This window comes from Neolamprologus multifasciatus, chromosome 11 (assembly GCF_963576455.1).
Source record: "Neolamprologus multifasciatus chromosome 11, fNeoMul1.2, whole genome shotgun sequence".
NCBI classification, from domain to species: domain Eukaryota; kingdom Metazoa; phylum Chordata; class Actinopteri; order Cichliformes; family Cichlidae; genus Neolamprologus; species Neolamprologus multifasciatus.
This window is the reverse complement of record NC_140449.1, coordinates 23,863,779-23,881,998: the sequence shown is the minus strand read 5'-3', so window position 1 is coordinate 23,881,998 and position 18,220 is coordinate 23,863,779. Positions and strand designations below refer to the sequence as shown.

The 18,220-nt window shown below is 42.1% G+C and overlaps 1 protein-coding gene across 4 annotated transcripts in view; it reads right to left on the bottom strand.

Annotated features, from left to right (window-relative positions):
• grik5 (glutamate receptor, ionotropic, kainate 5) overlaps positions 1-18,220 on the bottom strand; it is a 92,776-nt gene that overhangs the window by 37,871 nt on the left and 36,685 nt on the right. For 3 of the 4 annotated variants that reach the window (XM_085177657.1, XM_085177659.1, XM_085177660.1), the window contains exons 2-5: positions 7,563-7,724; positions 5,984-6,148; positions 2,269-2,366; positions 1,790-1,955 (exon numbers count right to left, since the gene is read on the bottom strand). In XM_085177657.1, the coding sequence (XP_085033783.1) occupies positions 1,790-1,955; positions 2,269-2,366; positions 5,984-6,148; positions 7,563-7,674 (541 nt within the window). In that variant the 5' untranslated portion in view covers positions 7,675-7,724. Of the gene's footprint in view, positions 1-1,789; positions 1,956-2,268; positions 2,367-5,983; positions 6,149-7,562; positions 7,864-18,220 lie in introns of all 4 variants that reach the window. The other variant, XM_085177658.1, reaches the window with a different exon arrangement.

Here is an 18,220-nt window from a genome sequence, read left to right as displayed (position 1 = left end):
ACATTTCTCAGAGATTTTTATCCATATTAACATCATAACATCACACAGTTGCTGCTGATTTGTCAGCTGCACATACATGATGTGAATCTCCCGTTCCACTACATGCCAGTAGGTGCTCTATCGGACTGAGGTCAGATGACTGTGGAGGCCATTTGAGTGCAGTCATGCTGAAGAAACCAGTTTGTCCATTCTTCTGTTTTCCAGTTTTGGTGAGCCCATGCACAGTTTACTGTTCTTACCTGATAGGAGTGACATCCAATGTGGTCTTCTGCTGCTGGAGCTTCAATGTTTCATGTCTTTCAGAGATGCTCTTCTGCACACCTTTCTCTCAGTGACCTCTGACATCAACAGGCATCTTCGCCCAGAACTGCTGTTCACTGGATATTCTCTCTTTTTTCAGATCATTCTCTGTAAACGCTGGAGATGACTGTGTAAGAAGACTCAAGTAGATTCTGATGCTCGGTTTGATCTTCAGCAGGACATCTTGACCATCTTTACATGTCTAAATTCACTGAGGTGCTCCCATGTGATTGGCTGAATAGATAATTACATTAACAATTGTTTAACAGGTGTAGTTAATAAAGTGCCTGCTAAGTTTATAGTATACAGCTCATATCCAGGAGGAGGACATTTTATCATGTATGTATGGGGTATATATTAACAAAACCTATTCTGAGTATTAGACTGGGTTTATGTTCTTATGATCTTTAAACATTTAGGCGTTTTACCAGACTGCCACAAAACCTCCACACGGCTAACTAGCACAAACAACATAAGAACAGGACGCGTGAGCCTTTTCTCAACCACTATTACTCATCATATATTTACAAACATGGTGTTTATACCAACAAGAAAACAACACAAAGCTTGGCTAACACGCCGTACTCTCCCTTCAGTTTACTATAATGATGAAGCGATTCCTCCTCTTCTCTGCTACAGCTGTCACTTATTCCTCCCGAGGTGTCTCTGTCACATAATCCTTCTGTTTTGTCTGCGTTTACATTCTGGCACTGAGCTGCTGCACTTAACTTTTTATGTCTACAGCAACGGGAAGGTTATCAGAAAAAGGGAAAACAGAAAAGCAAGAGACCGCGGGGGTTTCTTTTGTTATTTTTTTTAACCATTACACCTCTACTATTTTAAAAAAAAGTGTTTGTATCACAAAGTGTTTGAATACTACAATACTATTATTAATACTAGTCATCATCCTGCCAAGCGCTTTAATTCCTTAGGCTCTGGTTTGGGGAGTGCATTATAAATCAATAACACACTCTTTCAAAATGAAAATAAATAGGGCGAGTGGCTAAGCCCTGAATCCCCTGTGATGTTAAAGCTCTCTGAGTGCCGGGCAAAGTTAAATCAAATGTCCCCTAAGTTCCTCCAATACTGGAAAGCATTTTAAACAAGAATATTTATTACACTGGTTTGGCCTAACTACCCTCTGAGGTGGATAAGAGACAGTCTGCAAGAGCATGAGTAATAATTGGAAGGGCTGCAGCATGAGCCATGTTCTGAACTCTGACAACAGACAGAACTTCATGACCAGACTGTCAAAAATGAATGTCCAGCAGCGCCAAACAGTCATATCCGCCCAAACAGTGTAACAGTGAATCTGCCAACACTCCCACAGAGCAATTTGCACATACACACAAACATACACATACAGTACGTGAGGTAATCGGGCACGCAGCGACACAGCCAATGCATTTACACCCACCTAAATACAAACACAGCCACGCAGTCACACATAATAAACTGTTTAACTATACAACACGCAGCATGTACTTACACTCAGCCTTGGCGCAGACCAGGCTGGCTGAGGGGTAGCTGAATGAGCGCAAGATGGCTCCAATGGCCAGGCTCAGGTCCTCGTTGCTAGGGTACAGAGTAACAGACGCAAAGCGCAGGTACGGCAGGCGAGGAGTTTCCTCGGGTCCAATTTTTACATGAGGAATCTGATGAGAGGAGAGGAAACTAATAAGAAAGGCAAGAAAACACAGATCTGTGGTGATTAAGGATGATTCATTAGAGTAGCTAGAGGCTGAGAACGGAGATGAGAAAGGTGGGAAGGGCAGAAAACGGAGGGACCTACACCAAAACATGCATTTAATAAAAAGAAGTAAGAAAGCAGCACGAAGTAGTGGGTGAAGCTTAATTATATCAGAAGAAACAGAACAAGCAAGTCAACATTCATCAGACCTACATGAGCAGCAATGGTAGCAAACAGGATGGGAAAAGCTATGAGACATGTTTATCTTCCACGCTCACCTCCTTCTCCCCACATATGTGACTGACAGTAGAGCCAGAGGCGGGGCTGGAGGCGGGACCTATCACAGAGACAACACCTTTGGGTAGAATCTGACACACTGAAAGGGAACAAAACAAAAAAGGAGATAAACAGTGAATAAGCAGACATACACCTTTTCTTCTGCTTTGTTTTGAAAGCAGCGCTGCGTTAGCATACTGAAGGGGCAGCAGTCGGGGAGAAAAGCGTGGAAATTTAAATGCAACCAAGAACACAGAGGACGCATTACCGTTTCAGTTTAACCACTCGTTGTATTGTTGCAGCACAATCTGCCTCATTATAATCTGATTTATTTTTGAGGGAAATCCTCCAAGGACTACAACAGGGCAGCCCACGGGATGCCTGCTGCTATTATTCACTTGTTTAGGTAGTCATTTTTAACGGCTTTAATGATTTTCAAGACAACTGTAGTGTACCCCTGGAATCAGAACAATACTAACAGACTGGTGGTCGGCTTCGATTAACAAACGCCAGTCTGCATTTTAATCCTGTTTGGAGGAGGACATTAGTGTGGGAGAAACAGCTTTACACATTTGTCTATTACATTAAGTATTCATGAAATTATCTGACGATTAACTCAAAGAGTTCTATGCTCAGGAATGGCTCAAGCAAACACTATTTCTGCAGTACAATCAAGCATACTGCTGGTTTCACTACTTCAAACCCCAACAGATGTCTTCACTATAACTGTGTATTTAGTGTATAATTCACATTCCTTTGTATTGAATTTCAGTATCCATGTTTACATCTATATTGTCTATCGTGTGTGTGTGTTTCCTGTTACAGTTTTCTATCTACAATACACCAACTAGGTTCATATACATAAAAAATAAAGGAAAAAAACCAGTTTCACTTATGGACAGACCTGGAAGTATTACTGATCATAATTATCATCTGAATTCCCACCTAACGAAGACAAAAATAACTGAACTGGTTTAAAATCTGTTGAAATGTAAGGAAAATTTCCACTCTAGCTTCTCTACAGCTCACACAATCGTTTCGATAAAGAATATGAACATACACAATCTGAAGCGTTCTGGCTTTTATTGTTTACCAATCATGTCTGAGTAAGCGTAGAGGACAAAAGATTGCCGCAAAGCAATCTTAAAGCCATCAACTATCATTTGGGGATTCTTTAACGTTCTTTAACGTTCCATTAAAAGCCACTTTCTGCTGCTTCCTTATTCACATGGGGTCATCACAGCAGGTAGCTGCGCATCGTTGATTTGGCAGATTTTTTCACCAGATGACTCTCCTGATACAACTCCCAAGGGATTTTTCTCTCCTCCCAAGATGAAACCAAGGACCTTTCACTTATTAGGACACTGTAGACCACTACACTATGGGATACAGCATTAGGAAAAAAAATGACCACCACATATAAAAAGGAAGTCTCAAACTATCCGCTATCCTCACAGTGGGAATGGCAATCATTCCCTGAGACTACATAGGCAGACTAGCTGATGAGTTCCCAGAATGATCCCAGATATCAAAGCAAAAGTGTAAAAAAAAGTTGCTATTTCATGCCTGCACATAAACCCCATAAAATATTAAAGTGGCGAGTAACCCACAAGAACGCCAACTCGAGTCAGAAGTTGGCACAGCCATAAATAAAAACATGGCAGAAGAGACTAAATATGTTGTGGACACTAAAAAAAGAAACGAATTTAATAAATATCAACTTTCTCGCTAACATTTAATTTCTAGTGTGGTATAAACTTGTAACATTTACTTTGCATCCATACAAAGTCACCATGGTTAGTTGGAAGAGTTATTTATTAGCCGTAACCTTGACAACACCTCAGCCAAGGTAGTTATTTTCTTGGAATCACCTATTTAAAAAAGTGTTTTTATAAAAATCTTATTTTAGCTTCTATTTGGTTTTCACATGCGGAGTTAAAAGCACATGAAGTCAAAGAACAGCTTGAGAATGGTTGTGTAATATATATAATTTCCTGGGAGCACATAAATGCAGGGTTCGCTAATCTGTTCGAGGTTTAAATGTCATTTTGAACATATAGCTCAATATATGGGAAACAAAGCCGAGATTTAGAGTTATTTCCTAAACATTCCCTTTATAATCAAAACTTTGTACTGAGCAGTGACCATGACAGACAATGGTTAACGCCACAGGACATTTGGAGCTCTGCAGTTATTAAGTCAGCAAGCTTTTTGACTTTTATGCACTCAACGATCCCGCCCTGTAACTTTACGTGGTGTGCTGCTTTGTGGCTCAGTCGCTGTGGTTCCTAAACATTTCCACTTTGCAACAGCTGATCCTGGAATATTTAGTGGGAAGAAATTTCCTAAATTGACTATTTGCAAAGGTAGCATCTTTACAATACCACATTTAGAACAACGCATTCTTTCACAAATGTTTGTAAAGGCAGAATACATGGTTAGGGCTTGATTTTATACACCTGTGGCAAAAAAAACACCTAAATTAAAAGATTAACAGGTTTAGCCCAATGCTTGTGTCCATATTGTGTAAGCAACACTGGGAATGCTATCCACTGAGAGGCTAAAAAAAATACCTACTGACAGGTTTTTGTACTCTCTCTCTTAATCCCTGCTAAGCTCTTTTTTTATTGACAATGTTTTTGTGAATCCATCTAAAAATTATTCACAAACACATCAAAAATGCCTGATGACTAAACTGTGATTATTTTCCTTTACTGTGTATTAGCTTGTTGTATTAATTGATTCCAATGTGCGAGCTTACAGTATATGCTCATATTGTGTCTGTGTGTGAATGTGCATAAGCGTCTGCAGAGAGCAGAGAGGGTTTGTGTGTGCATGCATGTGTAAAGGCTTGTGTGGGTTGAGTGTGTGCATGCGCGCCTCAGTTGTAGCCGTAAGATGACGAGCTCTCTGATCCAGAGACCAAAAAATGCTTTGAGCAAACAAGCCTGTCAGAGTCTCCTGCCCATTGGTCAAGGACACACACATACACACACCCCTGCAACTCAAGCATGCACATATGTACACAACCCTTCTCAAGCACACACAGACATTTTGCCAGTAGCTTGTGGCAGGGTCGCTGACCGATTAGAATAGGAGCAGGGATTCTATCTCTTCAGTGGTTGGATTCAGCAGTGCTTCCTTCTGTCTTTGCACACTCTCTATATCAATACAATTTTCATGAAGCAGCCTCTCTGCTGTGTTCTGTTTGCCTGTACTGCTGATCTGTATTAGTATTTGATGATTTGTTTTCATCATGGTCTGCACAGCACACAGCGCCAGCTGTTACTGGAGGGCACAGGTCCACTGTTTTTAATGAGACAGTCTTAGTGGCCCATTACTGGTCTCCAATGACATGTAAACTAATCAGCAAAATCCCTTACTGGCTCCTAATCGCATGAAAGTGCTGGTGTTTTATCACCCTATGTATCATTTGAGGTTTTTGTTTTTAAAGAGGCAGCTTTTGAGAAAATACAATCTAATGTATTTATAATTCTATAACAGCACATTTCTGAAGTATTTTAGAATTAAAGTACTGCAATATTGCTGCTCCTGGTTTTTCTCTCTATTTGTCACTATTATTGTTAATATTCAAGAGTACCAATAAAACCTTCTTGTATCCCCAGTTTTCACTCTCTGTGGGGCATTATGTCCCAGTGGACAATAGTGTTTGCTGGAATGTGATTCTGCCACAGTGGTCATTCTCACACCACTCACTGGTGTCTGTAGTGTCGTACTGGGAGTCTTTTTGCAGCTCATATATGTCCACCTCCACGCGGGCTCGAGCTGGACCCTCCATCACGCTGTTGATGTTCTCCCTGGCCAGGGCCAGCGCCAGCCGCTCCCCACGCCCACACACAGACTGGTCATCCAGGATTGCAGCTAGAGAGGGAGAAAGGGAAGGAGAGATAGGTGAAGCAGAGGAGAGGATGGATGGATGGATGAAGATGGAGGGCAGTGGAGAGTGGGAGAGTGGTGAGGAGGTGAGGAGAAAGCTAAAAACATAACAAGGCGTAAAGCTGGAAGACGAGTTAACAATATTATCCATCCTCATGTAGATGTGGGAATGTGTAGTGGGTGGACAAGTGGGGCTGATAAAGGGATCACAGCCACCGACTGCCAAAGGAATGAAGTACTCGTCCTCGTTCAGATTAGTATGTGTGCCAGATCCAAACAACATCATAAATCAAACATTTTGGGAAATGTGCTTATTTGATTTGCTTCTGAGCACTGCATGAGAGGACACATATTGTCATTATTTGTGTTTTTTCACTGAATATGATGCTGTTTTATTAACGATAAAGCTAAGTGGCTCAAGGTGGTGCCTAGTTTGAGACTGGAGGGAGACACAAAGCCAGCCTCAGAGGGTCACAGGTTAGTGGACTCCTAATGCTGGTCCCAAGCCCATGTGGATCCATCTGCTGTGGGAAATAAGGAAGCAACCAAGTGTACCTTTACTAACTATGAACCTGGATCAAGGCCTCAGCACACATTTGTACATAGATGATAACATTACTTTACACATTTACCATATGCTGGCACACCTTTAGCCCCAGTGATAGACTGGGAACTTCTCTAGGCTGTATACCTCCTCTTGCATTATGGAGGTAGGTACTTAAGAAGATGGATGGATGGATGATTGGATGGATCTCTCGTTATGTGTTTACACACCATTCTGCATTTAATCATTAGTATTATTAATCACTGGCTTCCTTCCATGGTGTGGTTTTTTTTGTCCCTTCTCTCGTCCCTCAACTCTTCACAGATGGCTGCCCTGCCTGCCCTGCCTGTGCCTGGTTCTAGCAGATGTCTCTTCCTGTTAGGTTTTCCTTTCCACTGTTGCCAAATGTTTGCTTAAAGGGGTGTTTTTTGATTGTTGTTTTTTCCCCTTTATTATTGTGGGGTCTTTACATTACAATATAAAAAATGGCTTGAAGTGACTGCTGTTGCGATTTGGCTCTTCATGAATTGAACTGAATGGAAGTCAACTGAACTGAACCGGATGGATGGATACATGGATGCATAGATGGATGGAACGCTCTTCAAGAAGTTTCCTTTTGCCATGATATTAATTTTGGGCACGGATGAGTTGTGGTGTTTGGCGTTTATAGTGCCGATTGACAGCATCCTTTGAATAGCTCACAAATACTGAGAAAACAATAGAATTTGTGTAATTTCCGCATATAGAGAACAACAATATAGAACAACAAAAAAAAGAAGAAGAGGAAGAAGTGTGTCTTTGCTGAGAGTTGTTTGGCCCCTTTATGTGGATATGGCAGGACAGGTGGCCACTCACCCATGCGGACAGAGGAGAGCAGAGGGGCCTGACTGAGGGAGCGTGGCGGCATGGTGACTAGCAGGAAGGAGAGGAAGTGTATTGACAGCAGCAGTGCTGGCAGAGCCGGCATCTTCTACTGCTCCTCATGGAGAATGGTCTGCTGGCTGCCTGTACCGCCACCTGCAGGAGTGGAGGAATGCACGACATGTTACTTCACAAAAAAAATCACTGTCCTAGCTTTAAAGAGGTCTCTCTTCAAATTGTCATGATTTAGCTTATCTTCAATTTGCACTGTCAGATTCCCACGGAGTGGAAGCACCTGTAACTTTTAGCACTTTAAAAATCAGCTATGAAGATGTTCACTGTCACTTCACAAGGCAGCCCAGTCCTATGCATACAGCCTGTCTAATCATAAAATACAGTACACACAGCTCTATTCACCTCTCCTGTGGAAAGGCTGCCGTTTAGAAGTGACAGGATGCATCCTTGAAGGGATCTCCAGAGGCAGTTCAAAGAAAACATCACAGCTGACACGCAAGATGTCATGCAGTCAGTCATGCACATCCTTATTGTACATACACACATATATACACAAGCGCAAACAAATGCAAACACACAGATATGTCAATACACTAGAAACACAGAGTTCATGACAAAGACAACTGCCTTGAACAGTGTATATATATATATATATATATATTCCTTACACCCCCACTACACAAGATACGCATTTACGTGTTTTTTTGTAACCTAACCTCCATCACAACCTTCAAACAGACACACAAACACAAAGAAAGAAACGGAGCTCAGCTGAGCTCCAGTGGTGCTAAGCAGCTCTCTCCAGGAGTGACACATCCTTGCTCTGACTGACAACATGACAAGACGGTGTGAAAGAATGGAGAGATGAAGGGAGGGATGAAGACAGAGGAGAGGGGAAGGAGTGCTGTGTGACAGCCAGGCTAGGGGGACGGGGAGGGGGGTGTTGGTGAGGAGGTTATGGTGGTAGAGGGTGTTGACTTGGGATTGTTTCAAGCATCTCGTTCACTGGTCTGAGGTCTTGACAGACAGCGGGGACACTCAGGTTCAGGACCTTGAATTGACCCATGCAGCTGAGAACGGGGGCTGATGGATTCATAGGGGGCTGACCTGAGACCCTGACGAATGCATGCAGGGGTGAGCTGGTATTATTGGAGCATACACCATGTGTGCATCAAAGACACGGATCACGAGGATTGTCTTTGTTGAATAAAAACGCCTCCACCCTCTGTCCTTTTTTTATAGCCATATTCACTTTGAGATGTTATCTTTGTTTTTTTTACCTCACTCACCTTTCCAACACTCGTTTGACTTTGATGTTTAAAGCACATCAAAAAAATCTGCAACCCTCTGCTTTGAATCTATCTTCACAGTCTTCTAAACCAGCCACACTTCCCCTTTCCTCTGCGTTTTCTTTGCTCTTTATGCAATAACCGACCTCCCATTCATCCTGCCTGACTTTACATGTCTCGCAATCGAAGGGTGGGCAAATGTGCGCGTCAACATGTTTGTAATACTAATAACATACACCATACCGTGCAGATGGCTGTGCCGCTCTCATTATGGTTGCTGTAGTTCAAAGTGAACAGAGGCAGAGCTTATGCGAGGCCATCTGTATGTGTGACACAACATAGAATAAGAGGCACAATATGGGAGCAATTTTCCATCTCATTGTTTTCCATAAATCATTCCTGTTCAACACAGTGTGTCACGGCAAAGATGAAAACTAGTAAGTAGTTCACCAACAGTTTAAAGTTCCTCCTTGTCATCATGTTTGTGTGCACGAATTCAAAGTTGAGCGCACAACGAGCTCAGCGTGGCACACTGCTGTAACGCAACTGTGCGTCGTGCTGCAAGTACTCCATTTTGCTGGCTTTTACTATTGTATGCTTTGCTTGCCGTACCAGTGGTTTCCTTCTCAATTTACTCTTCACCAAATTGTGTGTGTGCACGTGTGCGTGTCCCTGTGTTTATTCCAGTGCATGTATGAGCGTGCGCTTTCCTCGTGTGTGTGTGATGGGGTATTGATCGAGGCCAGCCGAAGTGGCGGGCCCTCAGGTGCAGTCAATCAAAACAATGGGGAACCTATCATGGGAGCGCTGCATTTCACAGGAGCCATTTGATTGGCTATTACCAAGAAGCAGATTGCCCTGATGACGAATAAGATCCGAACTGAGGCTATGCCTTCATCAGTGATGGGGAGGAACTGGTGCTATTTCATTGTTATTGAGAGCTATTGACAGCACTGGACAGAGAAGATTATAGTTTCTGTACTCCAAGGAGAGGAATAGTGGGAGTGAGGAAGAAGATGGAAATCTGCGATAGAAGTAGAATAAGAGGAGAATAAGAGAAAAAAAATCAAACCGAGGGAATAGGCTTGTGACGATGAGGGAATAAAAGAGCAAAATTGAATACAGAGAGAAGAGATTGGAAAGTGTCTCTGCAGGAGGAGACGCAGAGGGGTATAGAGACAGAAAGGCAGCAGTGAAAAAGTATATTTCCTCAAGGACTGTACTCAGGTATCAATCTGAAGTACTTCCAATTTTTTCTAGTATTTTTTAATCTAAGTTGCTTCATACTTGCACTATATTTAAAGGGAAATGTGTGCTTTTCCTTTCACTACATGTGTTTGACATCAAATAGTTTGTTTTTAGGAATATAATTACCAAACAAAATGTGTAACACACTGTAAAACAAATATGACTCATTGCTGTAGAATAAGCTCCCAACATTAAAGTGGGTATTTTTAATTATCTCACCTAACCGCACCATTAAAATTCTACTCACACTGTATGTCAAAAACTAGTCTCTAATGTAGTGCATATAATAAAATATATTCTATCATACATAAAAGGTCATTTTTGCATATGGTTACTATTTCCCAAAGACAAAAAAAGTAGAAAAAAAACGACAGAAAGTCATATGTCTCATGTACCACTAATGCAGCCTCTTTTTGCTAGTTTTTTATACAGCAAAATGTTTATTTTTAGAATTACAGTTGTGTAAAAAAGACAGAAAGATAACAAGAAAAAATTTACTGGATGGTAATGCTAAACCACCAAGAAGATTCATGGATGTAATGAAGAAGGACATTCAGAGGGTTAATGTGACAGAAGAGCATGCTAGTGATAGGGTGAGATGAAGGCACCCTACTGTGGGGACCTCAAAAAGGAGTAACTGAAAGATAAAGAAGAAGAAGAAGAAGAGGCCAGTCGTGAAAAATAAAAATTTTCATAGCTGCAGTTCTGTAGCAAACTAAGTACACTCTTATTGAGTCTACAGGAATTAGGATAGTAAGCAGCAGCCCTTTGTCACCGATCAAAGCATTCAGGTGAGTGTTAACACAGTGCCACAATCTTAAAGAGAGTGGACATCACAGAAAATTCACTCCAAGGTCATAATGTGCAATCTTCAGAGAAACAGCAAAAAAGCCCAAAAGCTACAGCTCAGACTCTACAGGCCTCAGTGAGCATGTTAACAGTTAGAGCTGACAGTACAATAAGACCAAGACTGAATAAGTGTGGTTGTTTGAAAGGGTTACCTGAGAAAGCTTCTTCTTTCTGAAAAGAACATGGCAGCACGGCACAGATTCGCAAAGTTGGATCTGAACAAACCACAAAATTTCTGGAACAATGTAATTGGACAGCCAAGACCAAAGTGGAAGATGTTTAACCGTAATCCACAGCACCACCACCTTCGGCAGAAACAAAACACAGCACCTTAACAAAAACACTTCATACCAATTAGCAGGCACAGTTGTGTAGGGCTGATGATTTTGGCTTGTTTTGCAGCCACGGGACTTCTGTACCTTACAGTCATTGATTCAACCATGAACTCCTCTGAATGCCAAAATGTTCTAAAGTCATATGAGCGACTGTAACAGCTAAAACTCAGCCGAATTTAAATCTTGGCTCACACAAACAGATACCCTCAAATCACACAGACCTGAATTAATGTAAAAATAGTTATAAAGAAAACAATTAATTCAAGCTATTGCTGTTATAAGTGATAATCAGCAGTGAAACACTGTCACATTACCAACAAGTCTGATTACTGTCTGACATTATAAACAGCTTTATGTTTAATAATCCAGAGGAGACTTGGTCATGCAGAAAAACAGTGGTCACCAGTTCTAGTTACTGTGGATGTAACTTATTATTAGGCTATTTTATAGGTGTGCAGCAGTAACATTTATACAAACAATTCAATACATTTAAACTTACAAACACCTAATTCAAACACATAAATTCATGTTTTAAATCCCTCTTTTTATTTCTATTGTTTAAAGTGCATTTTATGTTAGTAATGTTAGGTGCAACATACACTGCCGGGTGATAGAAATCCAGAGAAAACCGTATAAACCTGTATTTTAGCACTCATAGTTTTCTAGGAAACTCTGATTATCATTGCAACAATACATTTTACCTATGATGGTTTTTGCCGCAATAACTGTGGCATGAAATTCTGGGTCTGAGCACCTCTTCCATCACTGCAGGTGAACGAAAGAAAATAAGCAGCTGCAACGCAGCAGAATAGGATGAGGGGAATTTGGTGAGACACACAGTCAGAAAGAAATAGAGAGCAAATGTTGAGAGACTATTGCCGTGTTTAATTTGCAAGGGCTGTGTTTCTGGCGGCCGTACCAGCTCCACTGCTACAGTAGTACATGGATGAGTCCCTGTAGTAGTCGGGTGTCAGTCTGCAGGGAGCTGAAGCAGCAAGAGGGCCGAGCAGAGCCAGACTAGTCTGAGCTGTAGAGAAAACACTGCTTCAAGCTCCCCTAGCTCGCTTTCATTCTGCACCCTGCTGTAAGTCACCCCACATGCTGGCACCGCTGACAAATACACAAAAGCTAAAATATATAAATATCCTGACTTTCTGTGTGTACGTGTTTGTGCATGTGTGCAGGACAGTGTATAAAAGAGAGAGAGAGAGGGAAAATGTACAGTTTGAGTGGAGCACATTCATTCTTGTTGGAGATTTAGTTGTTTGGTGCATGCATTCATCTTACTGTGTGTGTGTCTGTCTGAAAACATATGCATATTTGTGTGTGCTTCTTTTTGTTTGTGTGTAAGTGCTGCAGACTTGGCGGCTCGCTTATAGTGTCTGCAGAGCCTATTATGAAAGAGAAAACCGTAAAATCAGAGATCTTAATTATCTAGAGAGAGCACGAGGGAGAAGGGGTGGGTGGGTTGTATGGCAGAGTAGGAGAGAGGGGAGGGACGGGTGGGGGGTGTATGGAGAGAATCAGAAAACGAGGGAATGCTATCTCGCCTCGCACCCCCAGGCAGATGAAGAGAGGATGAACAGAGACTAAGGCAAAGAAAGCGGGATGAGCGATAGCAGGGGAGGAGTTGGGGGGGGGGAATAGAGGAATGCAAAGAAAGAGAAAAAGAAATCAGACGGAGAAATACAGCTTGAGGGGGGGAGAGGAGAAGGAGAAGGGTTTCAGCAGGGGGTGGGCTGGCGAATGATTTGTTTTTCCCCTTCTGCCTCTTTGTATGACACAAGAAAATCTGACAGTTATCATAATGGAAGGATGAATCATTCCTATAATTGAATTTGCAAGTGGAACGGCTTCAGTGGCTGTGGATTTAAGGAGACTGTACCGCCAGCCATTATGGGACACAAGTGCTATTTTGCTCATTTTTCTCACAATTAACAGTCACTGCTGACTAGAGCCGGCCGGTTTGCAGACAGCTGGGCTAGCGTGCCTGAATGAGCACGGTCAGGCCATTTCAGAGCATTCGTTAACCCCCAGACAGCAAGAACGAGCCGAGTGGTCGGTCTAGTTAATGTGTGTGTTTTTGTATGCATGTGTGTGTGAGTAGTTTGTGTACAGTGGGGGTGGAAAAGTACTAGGGACCCTTCACTTTGGCCCTCTTGGCAGAATTATGTCTTGAGCTCTTTGTGTCGCATCCAATATCAAAGCAGAAGCACATGTTCTTGGTCGCATTGACTCAGCATTTTGGCTTTGGACCCCTTCACTTTACCTTGGATGCACCTCTCTAATCTCCCCATTTCTGACTTTCTCTTCTAGCTTAGCTTTGTCCTTCTCTCTCGGTTCCTCTTTTCAGAAATGCACTTTTCTTTCTAAGGATTTTAACATCATCGTTGCCATTCCTTTCAAACTTAGGCTGAAGATTTCAAGGTGAAGTTGAACATTTTGAGAAACCATGATTTATTCATGTGACGCTGCCTACCAGTGAGCCGTCTATCTGAAGTTTGATTTTTGAAAATGTTTACTTGACTGGAGAATGGTGGGTAAAAGGTTATATTAGCTTGGCCACACAGAATAACAACCACTCATATTTTAAAACTACTCCAAATGCAGTAAACCTTACAAAGGCAGTGGGCACAATAACATGAACAGCTATAGTAAATCATTCAAATTTGAAATAGTGCAGAAATAAAAGTGACGGTGCTAAATAATTGTTTTATGCTAAGAGTTTCTCTCATTCGAGATCAACATTGCAAACGGCAATCTGAAAAAAAATGTGTTAAATCAACCCTATCATTAGAGCTTCTGCAAAAACATCAACTTCTGCTAACATCTTTAAAACCCTTTTTTTGCGAGGCAACTGAAACCCCACAGTCCGAGGCGAAGGATCGACCGGGGTTACAGGTTTTAAAAAGCAAACACTTATTTTGTCATTGCATTGATGAAATCTCTGAACTCCTGCAGCTTCCTGTAAGAAAGCCATTCATGATGCTGCAATTGAAAGGGCACGGTTCATCCTGCACCGTTAACACATGACTGTCCAAATTTGTGACAGGCAATTCTGTCTGACAGTCTCTGAGAAAGGCAACTTCATTTTCTACAGATCTTTAATCAATCTTGATAATTCCTTCTGACAATAAATGCCAAACCACTGCAGGATCCAGCAAATCGAGTGTTGATTTTTCGCAATTTCCTTTGACTGTAAATGTATTTTGGGCTGTCGATCAGAAAAAACGAAAAAGTTGAAGATGTTACCCCAGCTTCTGTTAAATGTGAAGGCAACAAATAATCAAGCAGCAAAAAGAAAGCAAAAAAGCCCTCCTCATCATCATCATCATCACTATTCCACTAGCAGGATTTACTGCATGGCTTTTTTGACTGCATCAGGTATTTCCACTATTGTGGCCAACGCAAGTCACTCAGATACTTCCATATATTTTGTATGTCTCCACCTTGTCCTCTTTCAGCAGTGCTGCAGACACTTTGATCTCTCATTTTCACCTTCTCCTCTCTCTCTCTGCTTTCTCCCCCATCCCTGTATCTCCTCTCCCTCAGCCTCGATCTGTTTTGTCTCATCTTCAGGAACACTCTATACCCCTGTCTCTTTACTGACCCCTCTCTTCTCGTTCCCCATCTTAGTTCTCAGTGGTCTCTTCAATCTCGACAGTGCACTCTCTCTGTTACAGCCTCCCCTTTCCCCCTCACCCATCTCCCCCCTCTCTCTCCCTCTCTGTTCATTGAACATGGATAAATTCTTCCCAGTGTTCTCCTTGACAAAGAGGCCCTCAGTCGGTGACACCGCCTGCTTGGGGAACCACCGTGCTCCTGTGACACTGTCACATCCGAGTATGTCACGCACAAACGTACACACGGGCACCCGAAAGCTGCACGCACATGCCCAAACTCTCAAACAAAACTGTGTGTGTGCGTGTTTGCTTGCTCACGTGTAAGTGCGTCACTTGATTTGTTTTTTCTATGTCCGAGTTCCGATGCGCGTCTTTGTTTTATTTGTTTGCATGCGCCAGCAGCAAGTTTACATTTCAGCCCTCCTGCATGCATATGTACCACCTGCTGTTCAGCTCAGAGCAGAGGCATGTGTGCACGCGTGAGTTTGTGTGTGTGTGTGCCATTCAGTTCACTGCTTTCACCACAAACTGCTCGAAAAAGATGCGCCGCTTACTGTATCCAGCTGTCGGTGCAGTTCCCACTTGTTGCAACTGTGGCTTATGTAAGCACAGCACTTTAATCACAATTAGGGAGCTCTCCTTGAACTCACTCGCCCCCTGGCTTGTTTGGAGAGCTAAAATTTGCATTCAGAGCAAAGCCTTGGAATGTATAAGAGTGATATTATTGCGCAGGGCACTGCGAAGAGAACAATGTCTGAGTAAGAATAGAGCGCTGTCAGTTTAAATCAGTGGAGGCTATTAGGTGGACGTCAGAGTGGATATAAAATCTTTTCGCTTTCATCATAAACTGATTTTACGTGTTTAGTTATAGAAATTTATGTAAGTGTGTCCCCATCATTGAGGTAGAAATGTCTTGAGCGTTGAATTTTTATTAACTGTTATAATTTTGTGCTATTTTTATAGTAGTTGCCTTTTCCACAACTGCTGCTCCTTACTGCACAGCCGGCCATCCACGGAGGAGGGATGTCTTTTTTGGATTGCTTCTCCTGAGGATTCTTTTCATTGTTCTTTTTGCTCATGTGCTAAAGGATTTTTTTCCCCTCTATATGCGTGTGTGTGTGTGTGTCTGTCAGTAGTATTTTTTTCTTAGAGAGCTGTGCAAGCACCACAGTCAGCATGTAAACCCATTGAGATATTTGTATGTCATGACAGTTTTATACAAATAAAGCTGATTTAGCATAAGTTGAGGTGCAGTGTCGCGAAAACGTCGTATTAACATGGAGATGTTGATGCATGTAACATTATGTACAGCCAGCGAAAGTGTGTTGCATCACAAAAGCATATCAGAGTTATAAATTTTGTGTGTCTGACTGAGAGGATATTACTTTAAAATTACAACGTGCGGCGAACATGAAATAGAAATCGGAAATGGCCCGGCTACGTGCGGTGAGACAGACAAAGGTGGTGCGTTTGCCCATCGCACTGCCACAGCTCTGCGATGAACCGCTGAACCAACTCCACGCAGCTCTCCCACTTAGACACCCACGCACCGCGCTCACTCTCTCGCTAACTCATGCACAAACACACACAACACACAAGATTTACAAAAACACATCCAACACATTCACCTTCACGCACACACACACGCAACACAGGTTGAGGATAAAATGACTCAGATGGCATTCAGTCTTTATGTCTCTCTCTCTCTCCGTTTTTCGCTCTCTCATTGTCAGGTTTTGCTACCGTGGCAACAGAGTCGAGGATGAGAGGAGGAGGGGGGGGGGTGGAGTGTGAAGGAGAGGAAAAGAGAGAAGCGAGGAAAAGTGATGGAACAGGTAAATGAGAGATCGGGGAGTCAGAGACCACTGGTCGTGTGAAGCGGGGCTTTGCTTTGCTGCTGCAGTGTGTGTGTGTGGTTGTGTGTGTGTGTGAGTGAGAGAGAGAGAGAGAGAGAGAGTGTGAGAGTAATTACGCTCTAGTAGTGAGAGGCAGAAACAGAAAGAATGTGTTTCTAGTACGTGACCAGGAACAAGAGCGCACATTGTGTTCGACTTAGGTGTGTGTAGTATATATATGACCGGGACTTGCTGCATGTCCACTCAGATGCTTGTGTAATTTTGTCTTACACAGCTAAATCTAAAATTGGTCGTGTGAGATCAGGACAAGCCGTCGTACTCTCATCGCCAACAGAAAGCAACCAGGAGGGGAGGAGAAAGCTAAAACAGAAAAAGGGAAAAAAGGGAAAGTCAAAGGGGAAACCAAGTGCTGCAAAAGTGCTGTTGTGATTCAAGTTTACATGTGGGGCTTCTGGTTTGTGTTTTCGTCTGTACTAATTTGCTCTGCAGAAAGCAGCATGCTCAAATTTGGTTTGTTTTTCAGCTGCCCCGGGCAAGAGACAAATTCTCTCTGACTGCACTTCGCAGACTCGGTTCAGGATCTGAAAAGGATTCACTTGCATCTATGCAAAGTAACTATGCAAATACCCACATATGTAGGGCAAGCCAGTGTTCCCATTCAGGACAGGAATGATCGTGCTCTCTTACAAGGTCCAAGTATCGATGTGGAACGCCAGGGTTAAAATCCTGTAAGGAAGCAAACTCTTACATCATGCTTTTTCAGCCACCTCTTTCATTTAAAGCCGTTTACAAAGAAATCTGTGAGAATTTTATTTCTTTGCCCAGGAAAAAAGAAGCATGTGCCTGGACTTGTAATAAATGAACAAGACTTGAATCATCTCAAAGTTAGATGAAGGGCATTTTTTTTAAATCACTGCTGGTATTATGAAAGACTTTCAAACAGCCTGTAAGGCAATGTAAAAACAGCTTCGGTTTCCATGAAATGTCTTCCTGTGACATTTAACATTTTACAGCCTTTAACTTGATCGTTTAAACGATCACAGAAGGGGGAGACTTTAAATTTACCAAGAGCGCAAGAACAGCAATTAATCAGAAACTTCCATTTGTCCTAGTACTTCCCAACCAGCTCCACATCCTTGTAGAATCAAAGCTTTTTTTGTTTTGCCACATATTTACTTGTTTAGCTCATTATTTTAATATATTTAGAAGCAGGCACTGGGCTATGAATAAAAAATAATCAGATTTAACAAAGACAAATGCAGTAATTATCTGTCGTCTTATCTTCATGATTTTCTTTTTCTGTCCGACATTGTTTTCGAGTTGCGTTGAGGATTGTGCCCGAGGATAAGTGAATGAAAAATACATTTTTTTACTTTTGAAGCTGCTGCTAAAATAGCTGAGAACTTTGCATTAGCGCCAGATGGTGAATATAAGCCG